This window comes from Callospermophilus lateralis, chromosome 9, assembly GCF_048772815.1.
Source record: "Callospermophilus lateralis isolate mCalLat2 chromosome 9, mCalLat2.hap1, whole genome shotgun sequence".
NCBI classification, from domain to species: domain Eukaryota; kingdom Metazoa; phylum Chordata; class Mammalia; order Rodentia; family Sciuridae; genus Callospermophilus; species Callospermophilus lateralis.
In genome coordinates this window covers 59,996,240-60,013,462 of record NC_135313.1, presented here as the reverse complement: position 1 = coordinate 60,013,462, position 17,223 = coordinate 59,996,240, and the positions used below count along the sequence as shown (strand labels likewise).

At 37.2% G+C, this 17,223-nt stretch overlaps 1 protein-coding gene across 1 annotated transcript in view; it reads left to right on the top strand.

Moving 5' to 3' along the window:
* Positions 1 to 17,223, top strand: part of Myo3b (myosin IIIB) — a 408,160-nt gene that overhangs the window by 376,573 nt on the left and 14,364 nt on the right. Inside the window, exons 32-34 of the mRNA XM_077110313.1 lie at positions 5,168 to 5,274; positions 5,649 to 5,695; positions 6,504 to 6,670. Of these exons, the coding sequence (XP_076966428.1) occupies positions 5,168 to 5,274; positions 5,649 to 5,695; positions 6,504 to 6,639 (290 nt within the window). The 3' untranslated portion in view covers positions 6,640 to 6,670. The remainder of the gene's footprint in view (positions 1 to 5,167; positions 5,275 to 5,648; positions 5,696 to 6,503; positions 6,671 to 17,223) is intronic.

Genomic DNA, 17,223 nt, shown 5'->3' with positions numbered 1-17,223 from the left:
TATTTGTGATTCATGGATATAAAATCTGCAGATACAGAGATGATTATAAATGTTTCTCTGTCTCTCTCTTTTTTCAGACCATCTATATTATGGATTTAGACTTTTCTGGGTATTTATTTTAATTGTTTTTATGTTTCTGTTGCATTTCCTTTTATTTTAGTTGTACAAGTGTTCATCATCTGGATTATTTGACTTTATATAATTGAACCTAACCTTATCACTAATATCTCCTTCCACAGTGGAAATAAACAGTCTTTCTTTCTTTCTAAAGTTTGTATGGGAATGTCTAAAATGTTTAACTGTAGAGCTTATCTGAATTTTTTTGCAGCATGTAAAAATCAAGAGGTTCGATAAGAAAAATAAAGATTTACAATTTTTTAAACAACTAATTTGTGTTCAGCAGCACTAGCTGCTACCTTCTCAAGACTCATGGTCCTCTACTAGAGTGAAAGCGGGTACTTTGTCTTATTTCCCTTTGTCTTCCCCCACGATATTCAGCAAAGTACCTTGCATATAGGATTAAGTGTTATCATATCTGAATTTATGTATTTTTCATACCAATATCAAATTGTTCCAACAGTATTTACTGTTTTAATTAATTTATTTTAATTTTATTTATTTATTTATTTATCTATTTATTTTTGGTACTTTACTACTGAGCCACATCCCCGGCACTTTTTATATTTTTATTTTGAGACAGGGTCTCACTAAGTTACTTAGGACTTCATTGAGTTGCTGAGGCTGGCCTTAAGCTTGCAGTCCTCCTGCTTCAACCTCCCAGGTCGCTGGGATTATAGGTATGCACCACCAAGCCCAGCCCAACAGTATTTATTAAATAATAACTTTTTCCCAAATATTTATTTGGTTGCTTAAAATTGGTCATGTATCAGTGACATTTGGATTTTTTCCCCAATGGCAAAGTACCTAGAAGTTGCAGCACTCCTTGCAGATTGTCATGCCATGGAGATATTGAACTTAAAAAAAATTAAAATTAAAATCCAGTGCTAAACTAGGCAATCAGTTTTGCCAGATTCTAGTATAGTGTAAATGCCATATGATCACAACAGTTCTTTTTAATGTATGTAAGATATCTTAGAATTGATAAAATTCTAGCCAATAACTTAATTCCTTCCAACAATCAGGAGAATACCAGCCCGTGGGAAGAGTAAAGTCATTCAGAGCAAAAGTCGAGAACCACATCTTATATTAAACTTTGCCACTTGAAAGAATATAAATAAAAGCCTCTGATCAAGTGTAAACATTATATAAAGTCCAGCTGAACTGGGCTGAACTCCAGCTGAACCCAAAAACTATTTTAGATCAGTCTTTTGAATTATCATGGATAGAATTCCAGCAATATTGGAAGGTCTAAGAAAGAGCAGATGTCAGACCTCTAGTGCCTGTTCACACCAGCAACCCTACCTCTGGAGACTTCTGTTCATTAATCTATAAATCAGAAAGGAAACGACACAAGGGTTCTCACACCTACCCCCACACTACCACCCTTCAGAATATGGATGTTGCAAAGCTAACAGGAAGTGGGTGTGTTGGAACTATTAAAAGGAACCCATATTAATTCTGACAAAGACTGCAACAGACCGGGCTCTGCACCATGTTCCTGAAGACAGGAATGTTTGTGAAAGCTGTGGAAACTCTGGGAAAGCAAGGGGGGTTTGCTATGTTAATTAATATGTTTTCATGGAGCTTCTGTTTAGACTTTTGGCTTTAAAAGTTTCTTGTAAGACAATATGCTGAGGTTAAACACACACACACACACACACACACACACACACACAAACACACACATACACGAGGTGTAAGAGATCTAGGGTTGGGTCTTCACCTTGCCACTTGATCTAAAATGAGTCATTCAACATTTATGAGCCTCAGTCTTTCTGTTGAAAAAAAAAAAAAAAGAATAGTCAGATGAACAGCTTTTAAAATCTGTTGTCTTTTCCAAACACAGATATGTTCAAATTCAAGAAAATAAAGGATTAATGTTGTCCAAATATATATATAATTATGTATATTATATATAATTGTATGTTCATTACACACACACACACACACACACACTTATACAATTCAAGAAAAATCAAGATACAAAACTTTATACTAACTAGGCATGGTAGTGCATGTCTGTAATCCCTGTGGCTTGGGAGGCTGAGGCAGGAGGACCACAAGTTCAAAGCCAGCCTCAGCAATAGCAAGGTGCTAAGCAACTCAGTGAGACTCTGTCTCTAAATAAAATACAAAATAGGGCTGGGGATGTGGCTCAGGCTCAGTGATTGAGTGCCTCTGAGTTTAATCCCCAACCTGCCCCCCCGCCAAAAAAAAAAAAAAACAACTTCAAACACTTAGAAAACAGATAATTTGCTATTTCCTATGGTCCTTGCCTAATAGCTCTCTATTTTAAAAATTCCCCCAAACATGAAAACAATGCTTCAGGACAGTGGAATGTGCAATGATTTTTTTGAATAAAACTCTAGGAAGAAAAAAAAAAAAAAGCAAAAATAGACAAATGAGATTAAGCAAACTAAAAAGCTACAGTTCAGCAAAGGAAACAATCAGCCAAGAAAAGATACCACCTACAGAATGGGAGAAAATACTTGCAAGCAAACTATACATCTGACAAGGGATTAGTGTCTGAAATATATAAGGAACTCAAAACACTCAATAGCAAAAACAAACAAACAAACAAACAAAAAACCCACAAACCCAATTTCAAAATGGGCAATAGACTCAAATAGACATTTCTCAAAAGAAGATATAGAAAAGGTCACCAGGTATATAAAAAACTAAATCAACATTACCAATAATAAGAGAAATGCAAATTAAAACCACAATGAGATATCACTTCATTCAAGTAAGAATGGTTATTCTTTGAGACTTTTGTTATGTTTTGGTTTGGGGTTTGGGTTTTTTGGCAATACTGAGATTGAGCCCAGGGGTGCTCTAACACTGAGTACACATCCATAGCCCTTTTTATATTTTTTATTTTTTAAGCAAGGTCTCACTAAGTTGCTGAATCTGACCTTGAACTTGTGATCCTCCTGCTTCAAGCCTCCCCAAACTCTGGGATTACAAGCATGTGTTTCTGCCCTGCCAAGAATGGCTCTTCCTAAAAAGGCAAAAAGATAACAAGTGCTGTTGAGGATGTGGAAAGAAAGAAACACTTATACATTGTTTGTAGGAATATAAATTAATGGGTCAGTTTGGAAAAGAGTATGGAGTTTTCTCAAAAAATTAAAAACAGAACTACCATGTGATTCAGTAATCCTATTATTTACCCAAAAGAAGTGAAATGAGTATGTTGAAGAGACATCTACCCTCCCATGTTCATGGAAACACTATTCATTAAGCCGAGAAACGGAAACAACCTTAGCATCTTACCAACTGATGACTAGATAAAGAAGATGTGGAGGCCAGGTGCCAGGTCTCATAATTAAAATCCCAGCAACTCAGGAGGCCGAGGCAGGAGGATTGCAAATTCAAGATCAGAGAACAACTTAGACCCTGTCACAAAATGAAAAAGGGCTGCAAATGTAGCTCAGTAGTAGAGCAGTTACCTAGTATGTGAAAGGCCCTTTGTTCAATCTCCAAGAAAAGAAGGGATGAAAGGAAGAGGAAGGAGTGGTACATAGTCACCTTGGAATACTATTTAGTCATAACAAAGAATGAAATTCTGTCATTTGCAACAACACAGATGCAACTGGAGATAATTGTGCTAAGTGAAATAAGTCAGGAAGAGAAAGACAGGTACTGCATGATCTCACTCATAGCAAAATATAAAAATGTTGATCTCATGGAAGCTGAGAGTAGAATTTTGGTTACCAGAGGCTGGGAAGAATAGCAGGGAGTCAAAGATGGTAAAAGGTTGATCAATGGGTACTGAGTTATAGTTAGGAGTAAGATGTTCTGATTGGCCATCCCACAGTTGGAGGACTATAGGTAATAGTAATCTACTGTACATTTCATAAAGCTAGAAGAAACAAAGTTGACTCTTTACACCATAAAGAAAAAGAAATGATAAATGAAGAGATAGATATGTTTAACCTGATGGAAACATTACATGGTGTATATGCAAGTACGGAAACAGCCCATGGTACCCCATTAATATGTAAAATTTAATGTGTTTTTTTTTGTAACTATTAAAAATAAATTTAAATTAAAATTCCAAAACAGAGTATGTAAAATGTACAGGGAAAAGAATCCCCCAGAATTTCCTTCAGTAATGAAAATCTCTATTGAAGCTTAAGAGAAGATTCAAAATACAGATCTCTAACTCTTTTTGATGAACAATTAGTTCATCATAAACACCCTGTTCAGGAAACACTCTCTTCCTCACAGCGCTGGGATTCCCGCAGACAATGTTCTGTGACTGTGACTGTATCTGTGAGTGTGAGTGTTGGCGAGCCGTTAGAACTGCTGGATCTGGATTCAGATATACGACCAAAAGGGCAGCAGAGTCCACAAAACTCATTCCCTTGGGAGGGGAACGAATCAGAAGTTCATCTGACACGTGGTTTCCTAATCTCCAGTGCACTCTTGGTCCAGGGTTCTTAAATCAAGACTAACAGAGAGAGGGCTGCTCCATGACATGGGATCACCCTCCTTCCCCTCCTAGACACATTCTACAGAAACTGCATGGATCAGTGGTAGTGTTCAAAGCACTTTGGTAAATACTAGCTCAAGCTATTTTCCCCCAAAGTGTATCCCACCAAAAGATTTGCTTCTCATCTTCCCAAGAGTATGTGTGCTCCAGATGTCTTTGAACTCTCACTGTAGGATGTGGTGCAAACAATCCCAGATTGCCTTGGTCGTCCTAATGGAGTTATTGCACCGAAGGCGCTCTCCTTGGCAGAGGCTGACCACCAACCTCTCCCTCACCAGTAAGGACACACCAATTTGCTTTCTGTCACGCCAGACTGCTGATTCAGATCAGAAATATGAAGGCAAAGTTACAGACCGCAGCCTGTGTTTACACTTAGCGATTCCTGAGCGTGTGCTTTTCGGATGACATTTCTCCTAGTTGCTGCAAAGCTCCCCGCGCCCATTAAAACAGGTCGCGGCTCCTCCTGAGTGCATTTGTGTGAAAAGCCATTTTTCACTTAATTCCCCCCACACCTGGGACGGCTTACAGTCAAGTGTTGCTGTCTGGTTGCAGGTTCAGAAGATGGTCTTGCACAGAAGCAGCGAACACCTCGCCGACGCTGTCAGCAGCCCAAAATGTTGAGTAGCCCTGAGGACACCATGTACTATAACCAGTTAAATGTGAGTTCAAAGTGGCCATAAAGCTGCTTCGCTGGCTTTGTTTCCAGTTAATAATTCTGTTATTAATACCTGTTCCAGCCCCTCCAGCCCCACCCCCACTCTCTTATGCTCTCCTCGTGAACATGTGCTTAGGCTCTTTATCTGTTGCTTTCATGTCAGGATGTCTGCCTTCACGGTGAATAATTGATGTGGTTTATCAAAGACGAGCAAGATGCATGCTTCATCAGGCTCACTTGAGCCCTTTGATCAAAAAAATTATGCTGTGACTTCTGATATTATCAGCATCTGCTTGCATTCAACACAAAATCACTTTGAATTAAAAATTAACGACTTGCTGCTTTGCTTTGACTGTGTGTTCTTGGCCCTCTCCACAGGGAACTCTAGAATATCAAGGGAGCAAGAGGAAGCCAAGAAAACTTGGGTAAATATCTGTCTTCTTAGTTCTAAGCAACTGTAAACAGAAGGGGTCCTTTGTGATATTACAGAAAAGGCAAAACTTTCCAGAGAGGCTTCTAAAAATATTCAATCCGGATATTGCCACTGTTATTGACATTGGAAACGACTTTTCACAGTAGCAAGTATACAAAACTTGAATCTATTTTGTCCGGAAAGGCTGAGATTGTCACCTAAGGGCAAATGTTATTTCTCCTAATTATTCTAGGGAATTGTACTTTCTTCATAATTGAAGACAGGTAGCGGGTTGTATTCAATTCTCTTTCCACAAATAAGAGGATTCTTCTGAGTGCAAATGGGCTGCTTCCTGCTCGCATTATCCTACCCTGGGCCTTAAAACATGCACAAAAGAAAATTTCCCCCAATGGAGAAAGAGAGGACAGTAAGAAGTTAGCTTGTAGCTCATCTGTTGTTAGCATCTCTACTGAGAACAGCAGGGAAGTAGATAATCGGTACTGTTTTGAGAACTGGGGGAGATCAGGAGGAGAATTTTTTCATCTACAAGAAACCAGATGGAAATAAGCAATTTAATTACATAAATCAAGTTTCAAGATGATCCCAACATCTAGATAATACTAAAATGGACCCCTTGTCAGTATGTGACGGAGCCCCCTACCTCTCTGTGCTGTGAACCCTTGTGATACCTAAGTGCCCTCCCCTCCAGTGTTGGAACCCAATCCCATTCCAACTTCTCACATAACTTTGCTGCCTCCGGGAAGACTATGCTATTTGTTTGCTTTTTCTGATGAAAAATCCTCTTCGTTTCTTTGTTGCAGCCATCTCAAAGTGCTGGATGGGGAAGACGAATACTACAAGTCTCTGTCCCCGGTGGCTGGTATCCCTGAGAACATCGCAGCCCACCTTTTCTTTTTTTCTTCATCCTCAAAGGGAAATTCTTTTGCTCAACACTGAGTTGCACTTCCTGGCCCCAAATCTGCCCAAGGTAAAAAGAGTCAATAATTTATTGTTCCTGAACATGAAGGCTTCTTTGGATGCACGGTCTGTGCTGAGCCTCGCTGAACCATTCACATTCCTAAATATCTTCTTCTGTCTTTATTGTTCTCTCACATCTGTTGTACAGCCTGAGCTGGGCAGTCCCTCCTTTTCTCATCCCACGGGTCCCTGTGGGATGCTGTGAACACTTGCACCACAGTAATGACAGTTCATGTCCCCAGCATCTAAGAAGGTAGCAAAATCTCAAAGTAGGCCGATCATGCAGATTAGCTGCCTTTGATTTCCCACCAAGTCACCTTTCAATCCATGTAGAATCCGCCCCTGTAGAGGTCTAGGAGTCCCCTGCCTGCTCCTGTCTCTACCCGCCGCCCCCAAGGGGCTTTTCTACTCCTCCTGCCTCCCTGGGATCAGGGCTCCACTTCTGAGGGCCCCACATCCTGGAGGAGTTCCCTGAGGTCTCCTAGCGCAGAATAATTTTCTGTGTTTCAGCACAAAGGCCTAAATCAGATTCTTTCTACAAGGTAAATGAATACCTCTCTTGCTAATTGCTATGTTGAAAAGCCTTCGACTCTCTATTCCTCAACGCCAAGACACCTCCATCACTCAAATAGTGAAAAGGAAAGAAAACTTAGACCTGTCCAAGTCCGGGGCACATCATTTTGTAACTCCACTCACTGGTCGGCTGTCTCCACTTGGCTGGAGTGGCTGCCGAGGGAGGGATCTTGTCCATCTTTGTGGGCATAGGAACCCAGCACAGTGTCTGGCAGAATAGACACCAGTGCATACAGAATAGATGGAGAGACTTCATTTGGTCACACAAACACATCTGACAGAACAGTTACTTTCAATTATATGATTTATGTGATTGATCAGTCTTACATCATAAGCTGTTCTTTTCACTCAAGGTTGAGCTAGTCCTATTAAAATGATATCATATGATATATTCTAATACTTAATATGATTCAGTATGACATGCTTTTTTGACCTCCTCTATGTGAAATAATATATAAGGTTGCTGTGTGATATAAAACCAAACAAAAACCTATAGGATCCTTTCTCAGAACAGAGGTTCTTAGCTCTAAAATACTTAGCAGATAGTATGCATTGGAGTATCTAGATTTTGAGGGGAAAAAAAGAAACCTGAGAGACATAGAAAAATTGTTATCAGAGTTTTTAAAGAGAGGGTATTAATAAACATTTTATGAACAGAAATAGTGAAATGCCTTTTAAAGATCTCAGATATTATAGTTTTAAAAGGAGAAGTTACAGTCAATTTTTCAATAGCTAAATTTTACATTTAAAAGATGAATCTTGGATTTTTTTTCAGCTCTACCCAAAAGGCAATGTTTATAAGACATGCAAGTAAAGCAAAAAAAACAAAACTAACTTTATTTTATTGTTTAAGAAATAATGCCTCAGGCAGGATAATTAATGAATGCTTTTGAAAATTCCACTTTTAGCATTGATTAGTCTATTTGTGGGTGGTACTGGGGGTTGAACTCAGGGCACTTAACCACTGAGCCATAGTCCCAGGCTCCTCCCCTGCCCCTTCATTTTTTTGTATTTTATTTAGAGATAGGGTCTCACCAAGTTGCTTAAGGCCTCACTAAATTGGTAAGGCTGACTTTGAACTTGCATCCTTCTGCCTCAGCCTCCCAAGTCACTGGAATAAAGTGTGCACCACCATGCCTGGTGACTGATTAGTCTACTTTCAATTTGATAAAACTAGTTGTTTTTCAGATGTTCATAACTTTCCACTTGTCTGTGTACAATGTAACTGTAAACCTGCCTTGTTTCTAATTAAAATGTCTCTATAAATAAAGTTAAGAAGAAAGTAATTATAAGAAAGTAATTATAAAATCATAATTGAGAAGCTCTATAATAATTAAGCAGTGATACAGCTATAATTCCTGTGAGTAATTTGGAAACAGTGGTCACTATCGGCTGCAGCACAGATAAGACAGACTATAGACATTATTCTTGGGTTATTCATAATGCCACAAACTCAAAATTCAAGTAGATGAGAATAATACATCCTGGAAGCTCATAACTGTCTTACTAGATTTATCAAAGTAATACACACAAAAAGCAAAGGAAATAGTGGAAAGCAGTCTTCTTCACATTCCTCACCAGAAGCCACCATTTAAAAAATCATTTCTAATTCTAGTTTTTCTAATGGTTTCTACCATATCTCTAAATGCAGTTATGTGCCGTGTAATGACATTTTGATCAACAATGGACTGTGCACATCCCTGTGGAACAATAGGCTATACCATAGAGCCTGGGTGTGCAGTAGGCTAGATCATCTAGGTTTGTATAAACACACTCAATGACATTCACACAACAAAATCAACTTATGACACATTTCTAAGAATATATCCCATTGTAAAATGACATGCAACTGTAATTTGCTTCTACTTGCTTGTTTCATCATTTAAATAACATTAATTCCCCTTCTTATGAAAAATGTAGATTTTATTTCAGCCCCCGCCTTATTTCTCCCAGTACTAATAATTTTAAATTGTTTTTGACTTTGACCTTTTAAACTTTAACTATATAATTAAAATTTACGTTTTTGTGCTGTCAACTTTCAATGGTATCTCTGTGAGGATACCTAACATGAAGAAAGTCACCAGGCTGCAAGACCATGTCAGGACACACAAATAATTCTGGACATAGAACATTTTTTAAAAGCTTCACTACAGACCCTTTGATACTCATGTTCTGAGCTACTCTTTTGTCCATTTGGCTCATCTGTAGATACACTTCCATCCACTTTCATCTAAGTTTCTTTTAAAATATAATAAATATAACAAAAAAGGGTGGGGGGCACAAATCCTAAGATTTGGCTCCATGAATTATTATAGTGTGAGCATCTGTGTAACGGCCCCTCCAGTCTAGAATAGACCACTCTGAGCATGCTAGAAGTCTCCCTGTTGATTTTTCCCAAACATTATTCCCACACCTCCCTCAAGGTAACCATTCTCCTAGCTTTAAGTGTAAACACTTCCTTGATTTTTCACACATAATGCAGCTCTAAATACTATTTAGGTTTTGCCTCTTATGTTAGGTTTTCAGGACTTTAGACAAATGAAATCATGCAGTGAGAGATTTTGTTAGTTCTTCTTTCTTTCATTCCACGTACTATTGGTGAAGTTCATCTATGTTGTGAAATGTAAATGTATGGACTCATTCATTTTCTTGACTATGTAATGTTCTAGACTATGAATATGAAAATTGATTTAGCTATTCTGTTTTTTTAAATAATTTTACCTCTTTTTCTTTGGTTTTTAATGCAGATCTCTGCAGTACAGCGTAATTTTTCCTTTTCTTTATTTTTATTTTGTTCTCTTTTTAATTAGCTATTCTGCTTTTAATAAGGAAATGGTAATTGGTTCCAATTTGGGGCTATTTTGGAAATTACTTCCATAAGCATTATGTTTGTCTCTTAGTATTGGCATGGTTTTCTGTTGGCTACATACCTGGAATTAGAGTTGCCGAATATAAGGTATATGTTTCCCTACTTCAGTAAATAATGTCAAATTGTGTTCCAAGGTAACCCCACCAATGTATAATCCCACCAGTTCTATAAGAGTCCAATCACTGATCCGCTTTCTCCCCAATTCTTGCTATGACAAGTCCTTTTAATCAAAGCACTCCGATGAGTATTTAGTCAAATCTCACTGATTCTAGCTTACATATCCCTCATTAAGAGTGATATTGAGGGCATTTCATGGCCAGTTCAGATTACTTCTTTTGTCACATGTCTATTTTTAATTGGATTGACAATTTTTTTCTTTTAATTAGAAGCAAGTATTTTATATTCTCAGTTATGCATATTGCAAATATTGTCTCTACTAGATAGACTGCCCTTTCAGTTTCTTAAAAAGTGTCATTGATTTAAAAAAAAGTGTGTGTGATTTTAAAATAATGCAATTTATCAATCATCTCCTTTTTGATTAGTGCTTTTTTTATGGCCAGTTAAGAAATCTTGTTCTACCCCAACATCACAAAGATATTTTCCATTTCCAGAAGATCCTAAAGGAAAATATCTTTGGGATCTTCAACTTACCCAGACTGGTTTTGTGAATGGTGTGCAGTAAGGGTCAATTTTCATATTTTTTATATTCAACTATTCAGCCCCACTTAATGAGATTAATGTGATTTTATTCTACTGTTCTAAAATTCCATCATTATATAAATCAAGTGTTCATTCTCAATTCTCTATTTTATTCTGTTCTCAATTTAATCTATTCTCAATTCTCCATTTTATTCCACTGATTTCTTTTTTTATCCTTGACTTAATTGCTATGCCCTTGTAATATAGGCCTCGGAATATGGCACAGCAAATGCCCCATCATTTTTGTTTTTGTTTTCTTCTCTAAGAAAGAGACTTTAAATATTATAGAATCAAAATAATGAAAAAAAAAAGCTGTTGGAATTTCTTTGGTATTATCATTCCAGTAATGCCTGGAAAGTCCATGAATATGGTATACCCTTCCATTTGTTTACTCCTTCTCTTCTCCCAAAAATGATTTATAAATTGAAGAGATTCTGTTAGTTTCATTCCATGAACCACATGTAATTTGATGTTATTTAAAATGTTTTTTAAAGACTTTTATTTTCTCTTTTTTGCTGTTAATATGGAAATGCAATTGATATTTTCCATTTGAGATCCAGCACTTTTGCTAAATTAATTAATTAATTAATTCAAATAATATATCCATAGAAAATGTTAGAGTTATATATATATATATATACAATTATGCCATATTCAGTAACTATGGATTTTTTCTTCCTTTCCAATCTTTATACCTGTTTCTTCTTCCTCCTCCTCCTCCTCCTCTTCTTCTTCTTCTTCTTCTTCTTCCTCTTCTTCTTTTTGGTACTGGGGATCTAACTCAGGGCCTTGTGTATGCAAGGCAAGCACTCTACCAACTGAGCTATATCCCCAGACTATACCTGTTTCTTCTTGACTTACTGCCTGTATCAGTTAGCTATTGTTGCTGGGTTGGATGAGTATTTCTGCTAATTTTAGCTAATATAGCCAAGGCTCACTTTTGTGTGTGCAATTAGGTCAGCTCTGCTGCTTTGCTGACTCTAGCTGATTCCTCTCATGTCTGGGGCCACAGCAGAGATAACTTAGCTAACTTGATTCTATTCTACTTGGTCTTATCCTCCAACTTGCTCTTTTCCCCCATGAATATAATTTGTCTTTTCCCCTAGCTTTCAAGGTTTTGTTTTTAGTAGTTTGACTACACTGTCATTCTCTCTTGTGTGTTTTCATTCCCTTGGCAGAATCTCCTCAAGAAAAGGGGTGGGGTGGAGAGGGAGAGAAGAGTTGTCTCATGAGGATCAGAGCTGATACATTGTCAATTCTAGTACATTCTTTATTTAATTTTTAAATATTTTTTTAGATCTTGATGGGCCTTCTTTATTTGACTGATTTATTTTTATGTGGTGCTGAGAATGCCTGACACATTCTAGTCAAGTGCTCTACCAGTGAGCCATAACCCCAGCCCTCTAGTACATTCTTTAACCAAAGCAAATCACAAAGCCAGCCCAGATTCAAGAGGTGGACAAATAGAAGTCATCTGTTGAGGGGAGGAAATGCAAAGTGCAGGAATACAGGGAAAGATACAGAATTGGGACCATCATTGTAATCAATCTTCCACACTTACCTGGGTCTGATTTCCAGTACACTGTTGATTAGAAAGGCTAATAGTACACACTTTTGTCTTTTTCCCAGTCTAAAAGGAAAAATTTTCAGTATTGTACTAATAATTATGATATTTGTTTTTGTTTCTGATTCTTAAGAGGGTTTTCTCCTTAAGAGCCATTGAATTTATGAAATATTGTTCTCTATATATTCAAATAATCCTATTATTTTCTCATTTATTTTGTTAATGTAGTGAGTACATTAAACCAACCTTGCATTCTTGCAATATATCCAACTTTTTCATATTTTATTATCCCTTTATATATCATTGGAGTTAATTTGTTAGTTTAAAAAATAAATAATCTATGCTCATGATGAGATTAACATATAAATTTATTTAATCTCTTATTCCAACTCATATCTCAATTTGTCTTTTGCTGGAAGAGTTTTTATAAAAGTGACATTAATTCTTTCATAGATGTTTTTAATTACTTGGGGAGTGATATGTGACTTCTTTTTTAAAAAGGAAATGTTTTAATTATGATTAATAAATAAGTTAAGATTCAATGTTCAGATTTCATCTTAATAAGATTTCATGTTTACTATTTCTTCCTCTATTTGCTTTGATAGGCTTATTTTTTCTAGAAATGTTTCCATTTCTTCTACATTTTCAAGTTTGGTTAGAATCATTTGAAATATCTCTTGTGATATTTTTAATATTGTAGAACCTATAGTAAGATGCCCTTTTTAATTTGTGATGCTGATTATCTCTTATCTTTTTGTTGTTCAGGTCTACCTTAAATATCTACAGCCAGAAAACAAACTCAATATGATTTTAAGCATTTGAAATTTGTTGAGATGACACAGCAAATCATATAATAAATTTTGTAAATATTCCATACATAGTTAAAAAAATAATTGTATTCTTCAGTCTTCTATAATATGCAGTTGGTCAAGTTTATTGTCATCTCTATGCTTACTAGTTTTTGGTTGCTTTTTCTATCAATGTCTTATTAAGAGAAGCATTTTGTTGTTGTTTGTATTTTTTGTGGTCCTGAGGATCAAACCCAGGGTTTCACACAGGCTAAATAGGTGCTTCACTGCTAAGCTAAATCCCTAGCCCAAGAGAGGTTGTTTAAATTTCTAATAGTGATTATAAATATGTCTATTTCTCCTTTTAGTTCTGTCAGTTTCTGTTTCATATATTTTAAGGCTATATTATTAGATATGTACTTTTATCATTCTCTCATAGCTATACAAGAAATTACAATGTGTATGCTTGAAATTTTAATATTAGTTGGTACTTTTACTTTCTTGATAAACAATTCAAGAATTCAAGAGCCTTAAAGTACTATCTGAATCTATTTCTATGTTTACATGTGTGTGTGTGTGTGTGTGTGTGTGTGTGTATTCCTCCTTGATTATGTTGCCATTATTGTGGTGTATTGTGTGTGTGTGTGTGTGTGTGTGTGTGTGTGGTGCTGGGAATTGAATCCAGGGCCTTGCACATGTGAGGCAAGCACTCTACCAACTGAGCTATATCCCCAGCCAATTGTGTTGTGTTTTAATTTTATACAGATTTTAAATTTCACAAGAAATTATGATTACAATTTTCATTGTTCCTCATTTCTTCTTTTCTTCCTACATCTCTGACCTCCTTTTCTGGGATCTGTTTTCTTCTGCCTACACAGTGCTCTTTAGTGTTTCCTTTAGCATGGGTATGCTGCTTTAAGTTTTTGTTTAATGAAAATATCTTTATTCAACCTGAATTCTTGAAAGATATTTTTGATTGGTACAGAATTCTATATTGGCAGTTATTTATCTTAGAAGTCAAAGGTAGTACTTCATTATCTACTGGCTCTCATTATTTCTGTTGGAAGATGAGTTGTAAGTCAACTTGTTATGTCTTTGAATATAATTTGTCTTTTTCCCTGGCTTTTAAGGTTTTGTTTTTAGTAGTTTGACTACATTGTCGTTTTCTCTCGTGTCTTTTCATTCCCTTGGTTATTTATTTATTGCATGTGGCAATTATATCTGCAAAATTATTTGTAAAAAAAATAATAATTGGAGGCCCAGGACAACAGTCCTTTTCTCCATAAAACAGTTATATATGCCAGGGGCATAAGTAAGTGGGACCACTTTCATCCAGTGTCAGAGCTGGTGATGGGTTGAAATTGGCCTGCAGGGCCTGGGGCTGGGGCTCAGTGGTAGGCACTTGCCTAGCATAAGTGAGGTACTGGGTTCAATTCTCAGCACCACATACATACATACATAATTATTGTGTCCATCTACAGCTAAAAAATATAAGGAAGGAAAGGAGGAAGGGAGAGAGGGAGGGAGGGTGGGAGGGAGGGAGGAAGGAAGGAAGGAAGGAAGGAAGGAAGGAAGGAAGGAAGAAAGGAAGGAAGGAAGGAAAGAGTAAATTGGCCTGCAGTGCCTGTTAGGGCAGTCTGTGTTTGGTTCACTTTCTCTCAGAGAGCAGCACTTCATGATCCCTAGTCAGAGTGTGTGTGTGTGTGTGTGTGTGTGTGTGTGTGTGTTGAGAGACAGGTGTGTAAAACTCTCATATTTGTTTCCTCAGCCCTATATGTCTCAGCCTCACAGCTTCTCAATGATCTCTTAGTTTTGGCTGGATGAAAAGTTGTTGCAAATGCTAAATTCTCCTCTCTGAATTCAGACCTTCTCTTTGACCTTGGTCTCATGTGTTTCTTTACTCTCTCATAGCTCTCCAGTGCCTTCAATCAGGCAAGTTTAATTTTTATCCTAATTTCCTATTTTAGCATAAGGGGAGGGCAGTTTGAATTACCCGAAGCGATTATCTTCTTCCATCGTGTTTTATCTTCCAGAAATATGTTAAAATCTCTCCTTCCTTATTGATTCCCTCTTGTAGTTTCATTGCCACTGAGCCTACTCTCTTTAATCTTTTTTTACTGTCATTTAAATAAGTTTTTAGGAAATAGTAGAAACAAATGCGAGTGTGTTATATCTCGTCTTTGTAGCAGGTCCTGCCTAAAATTATTTTTAAATAAATCATTTACAAATACAAGCATTTGAACTATTATTTTATAATAGTTTTATTGAGGTATAATTCACATACCATACAATTCCCCTTTTTAAACTGAATAAGTCAATGTACTTGAACTATAATAAAAAGTCAATTATTTGTGCCACACCTGATGACAAATCTCCAGATACCACTGATTTAAGATACTGTTGTTGGGCTCCTCTTGAGCTGACAACATTGAAGGGGAGAAGTGAGACATAGGTCGATTTTTACAATAGGAAGTGCAAAGTAAGATCAGAGGAGGGCACAGGAAGGAATGTTCCATGAAAACATTAGTATTTAACCAAAATCTTGAATGGTCAGTAGAGTGGAAATGGATTGAGATAGGACAAACTGACAGCCTACCATGTGGGTGGCAGGACTGTTGGTGTCATGCTAGACACAGGGCCCTTGGTATGGTTTAGAGATAGTGCCCCTTCCCCCACATTTCAAGCACCCTGGTGCAACCAGGCAACCAAAAGTGTTCTGATGAGCCCAATCAGATTGAAGCAGAAAATTCTGGCCCTGTTCTGGTTTTATTGAAGGTAAAACTGGAGAAGTAGATTGTGGAGGAGTTTTAATTCTGTGCTAAGGAGTTGGGACTCTGCAGCAGGCAATGAGAAACCTCTAGGATTTTGTACAGAGGCTTACCATGAACAGAGCTGGGATTCAGAAAGAGCCTGTTGGCAATAGTGTAAAGGAGAGAAGCAAGAGGCCAGGAAAATGACTGGAAGACTCACGTGTTAGTGAAGCAAAAGGTAAGGAAACGCTGAACTGGAGTGAAAGAACAGAAGGGGGCACAAAGCCAATGCATCCTGGGAAAATATCCTTTACACATCAGGGTGCCGGGGCTGGGGAAGGGAGGTGGATGAAGGGCACATTAGGGTTGTCCCAGGCAAAAGAAACGGGTTAAGATCTGGCTCCACATTTTATTAACTGGTGTTTGGCTCAGTCACTTCAGTTTCCTACAGCAGAAGACTACTGCTCCAGAAATTTGGAGGTAAAAGAAAGGAAAGGGGTAGAAAGGCAATCCAAGGGGGTAGAAAGGCAATCCAAGGGGGTTGCAGGATTGGCCACATTTTTAGGATGGAAATGAACAGAGATTAAAGAAAAGGATCAGGATTAAGATTTAAACTGCAAACTGGGTGCCATGGCGCACACCTGTAATCCCAGCAGCTCTGGAAGCTGAGGCAGGAGGATCACAAGTGCCAGGCCAGCCTCTGCCGCTTAGTAAGGCCCCATCTCAAGATAAAAAAGACTTTGAGAATGAGAGGAACTAATTTTTTTTTTCTATTTTTAATGAAGTAGATAGCATTCAAAAGTGAAAAATTAGTCTACTAGCTGGGCATTGGATTCTTGTTAATCATTAGTCATTGAAAGGTGGCTTGCTCAGGGCCATGTTTGCTAATGTTGATTCGTGGGATATCGTAAGGTATTTATTACCAGTTTCCTAGTGACCGTTAACATAACCTCCAATAGAAAAGGACTGTCATATCACCTACACCATTTTATAGACATTTCAAAGTTCAGAGACTATTCCTAAAGTAAATGTTTGGGGACTTCTTTTTTTTATTTATATAGGGTACCCCCTTTCTGTGTAGAATAGACAGAATTATATTAGTTTTTTATCCTAAATTAAATTCTATGTAAAGTGGAAATGTTAAAAGGTTGTTGAGATTTTCTCCTAATTTTTTTCTTGTCTGTATCATGACTCACGCACCATAACCTATCTACTCACACCCAGTAGTTTGAGTCATTTGATTAATTGAGGACCTCTCAATAATGCCACCGAGTAGTTATTGACCAAGTCAGTTAGTTGAATGACTGAATAGGTCATCAG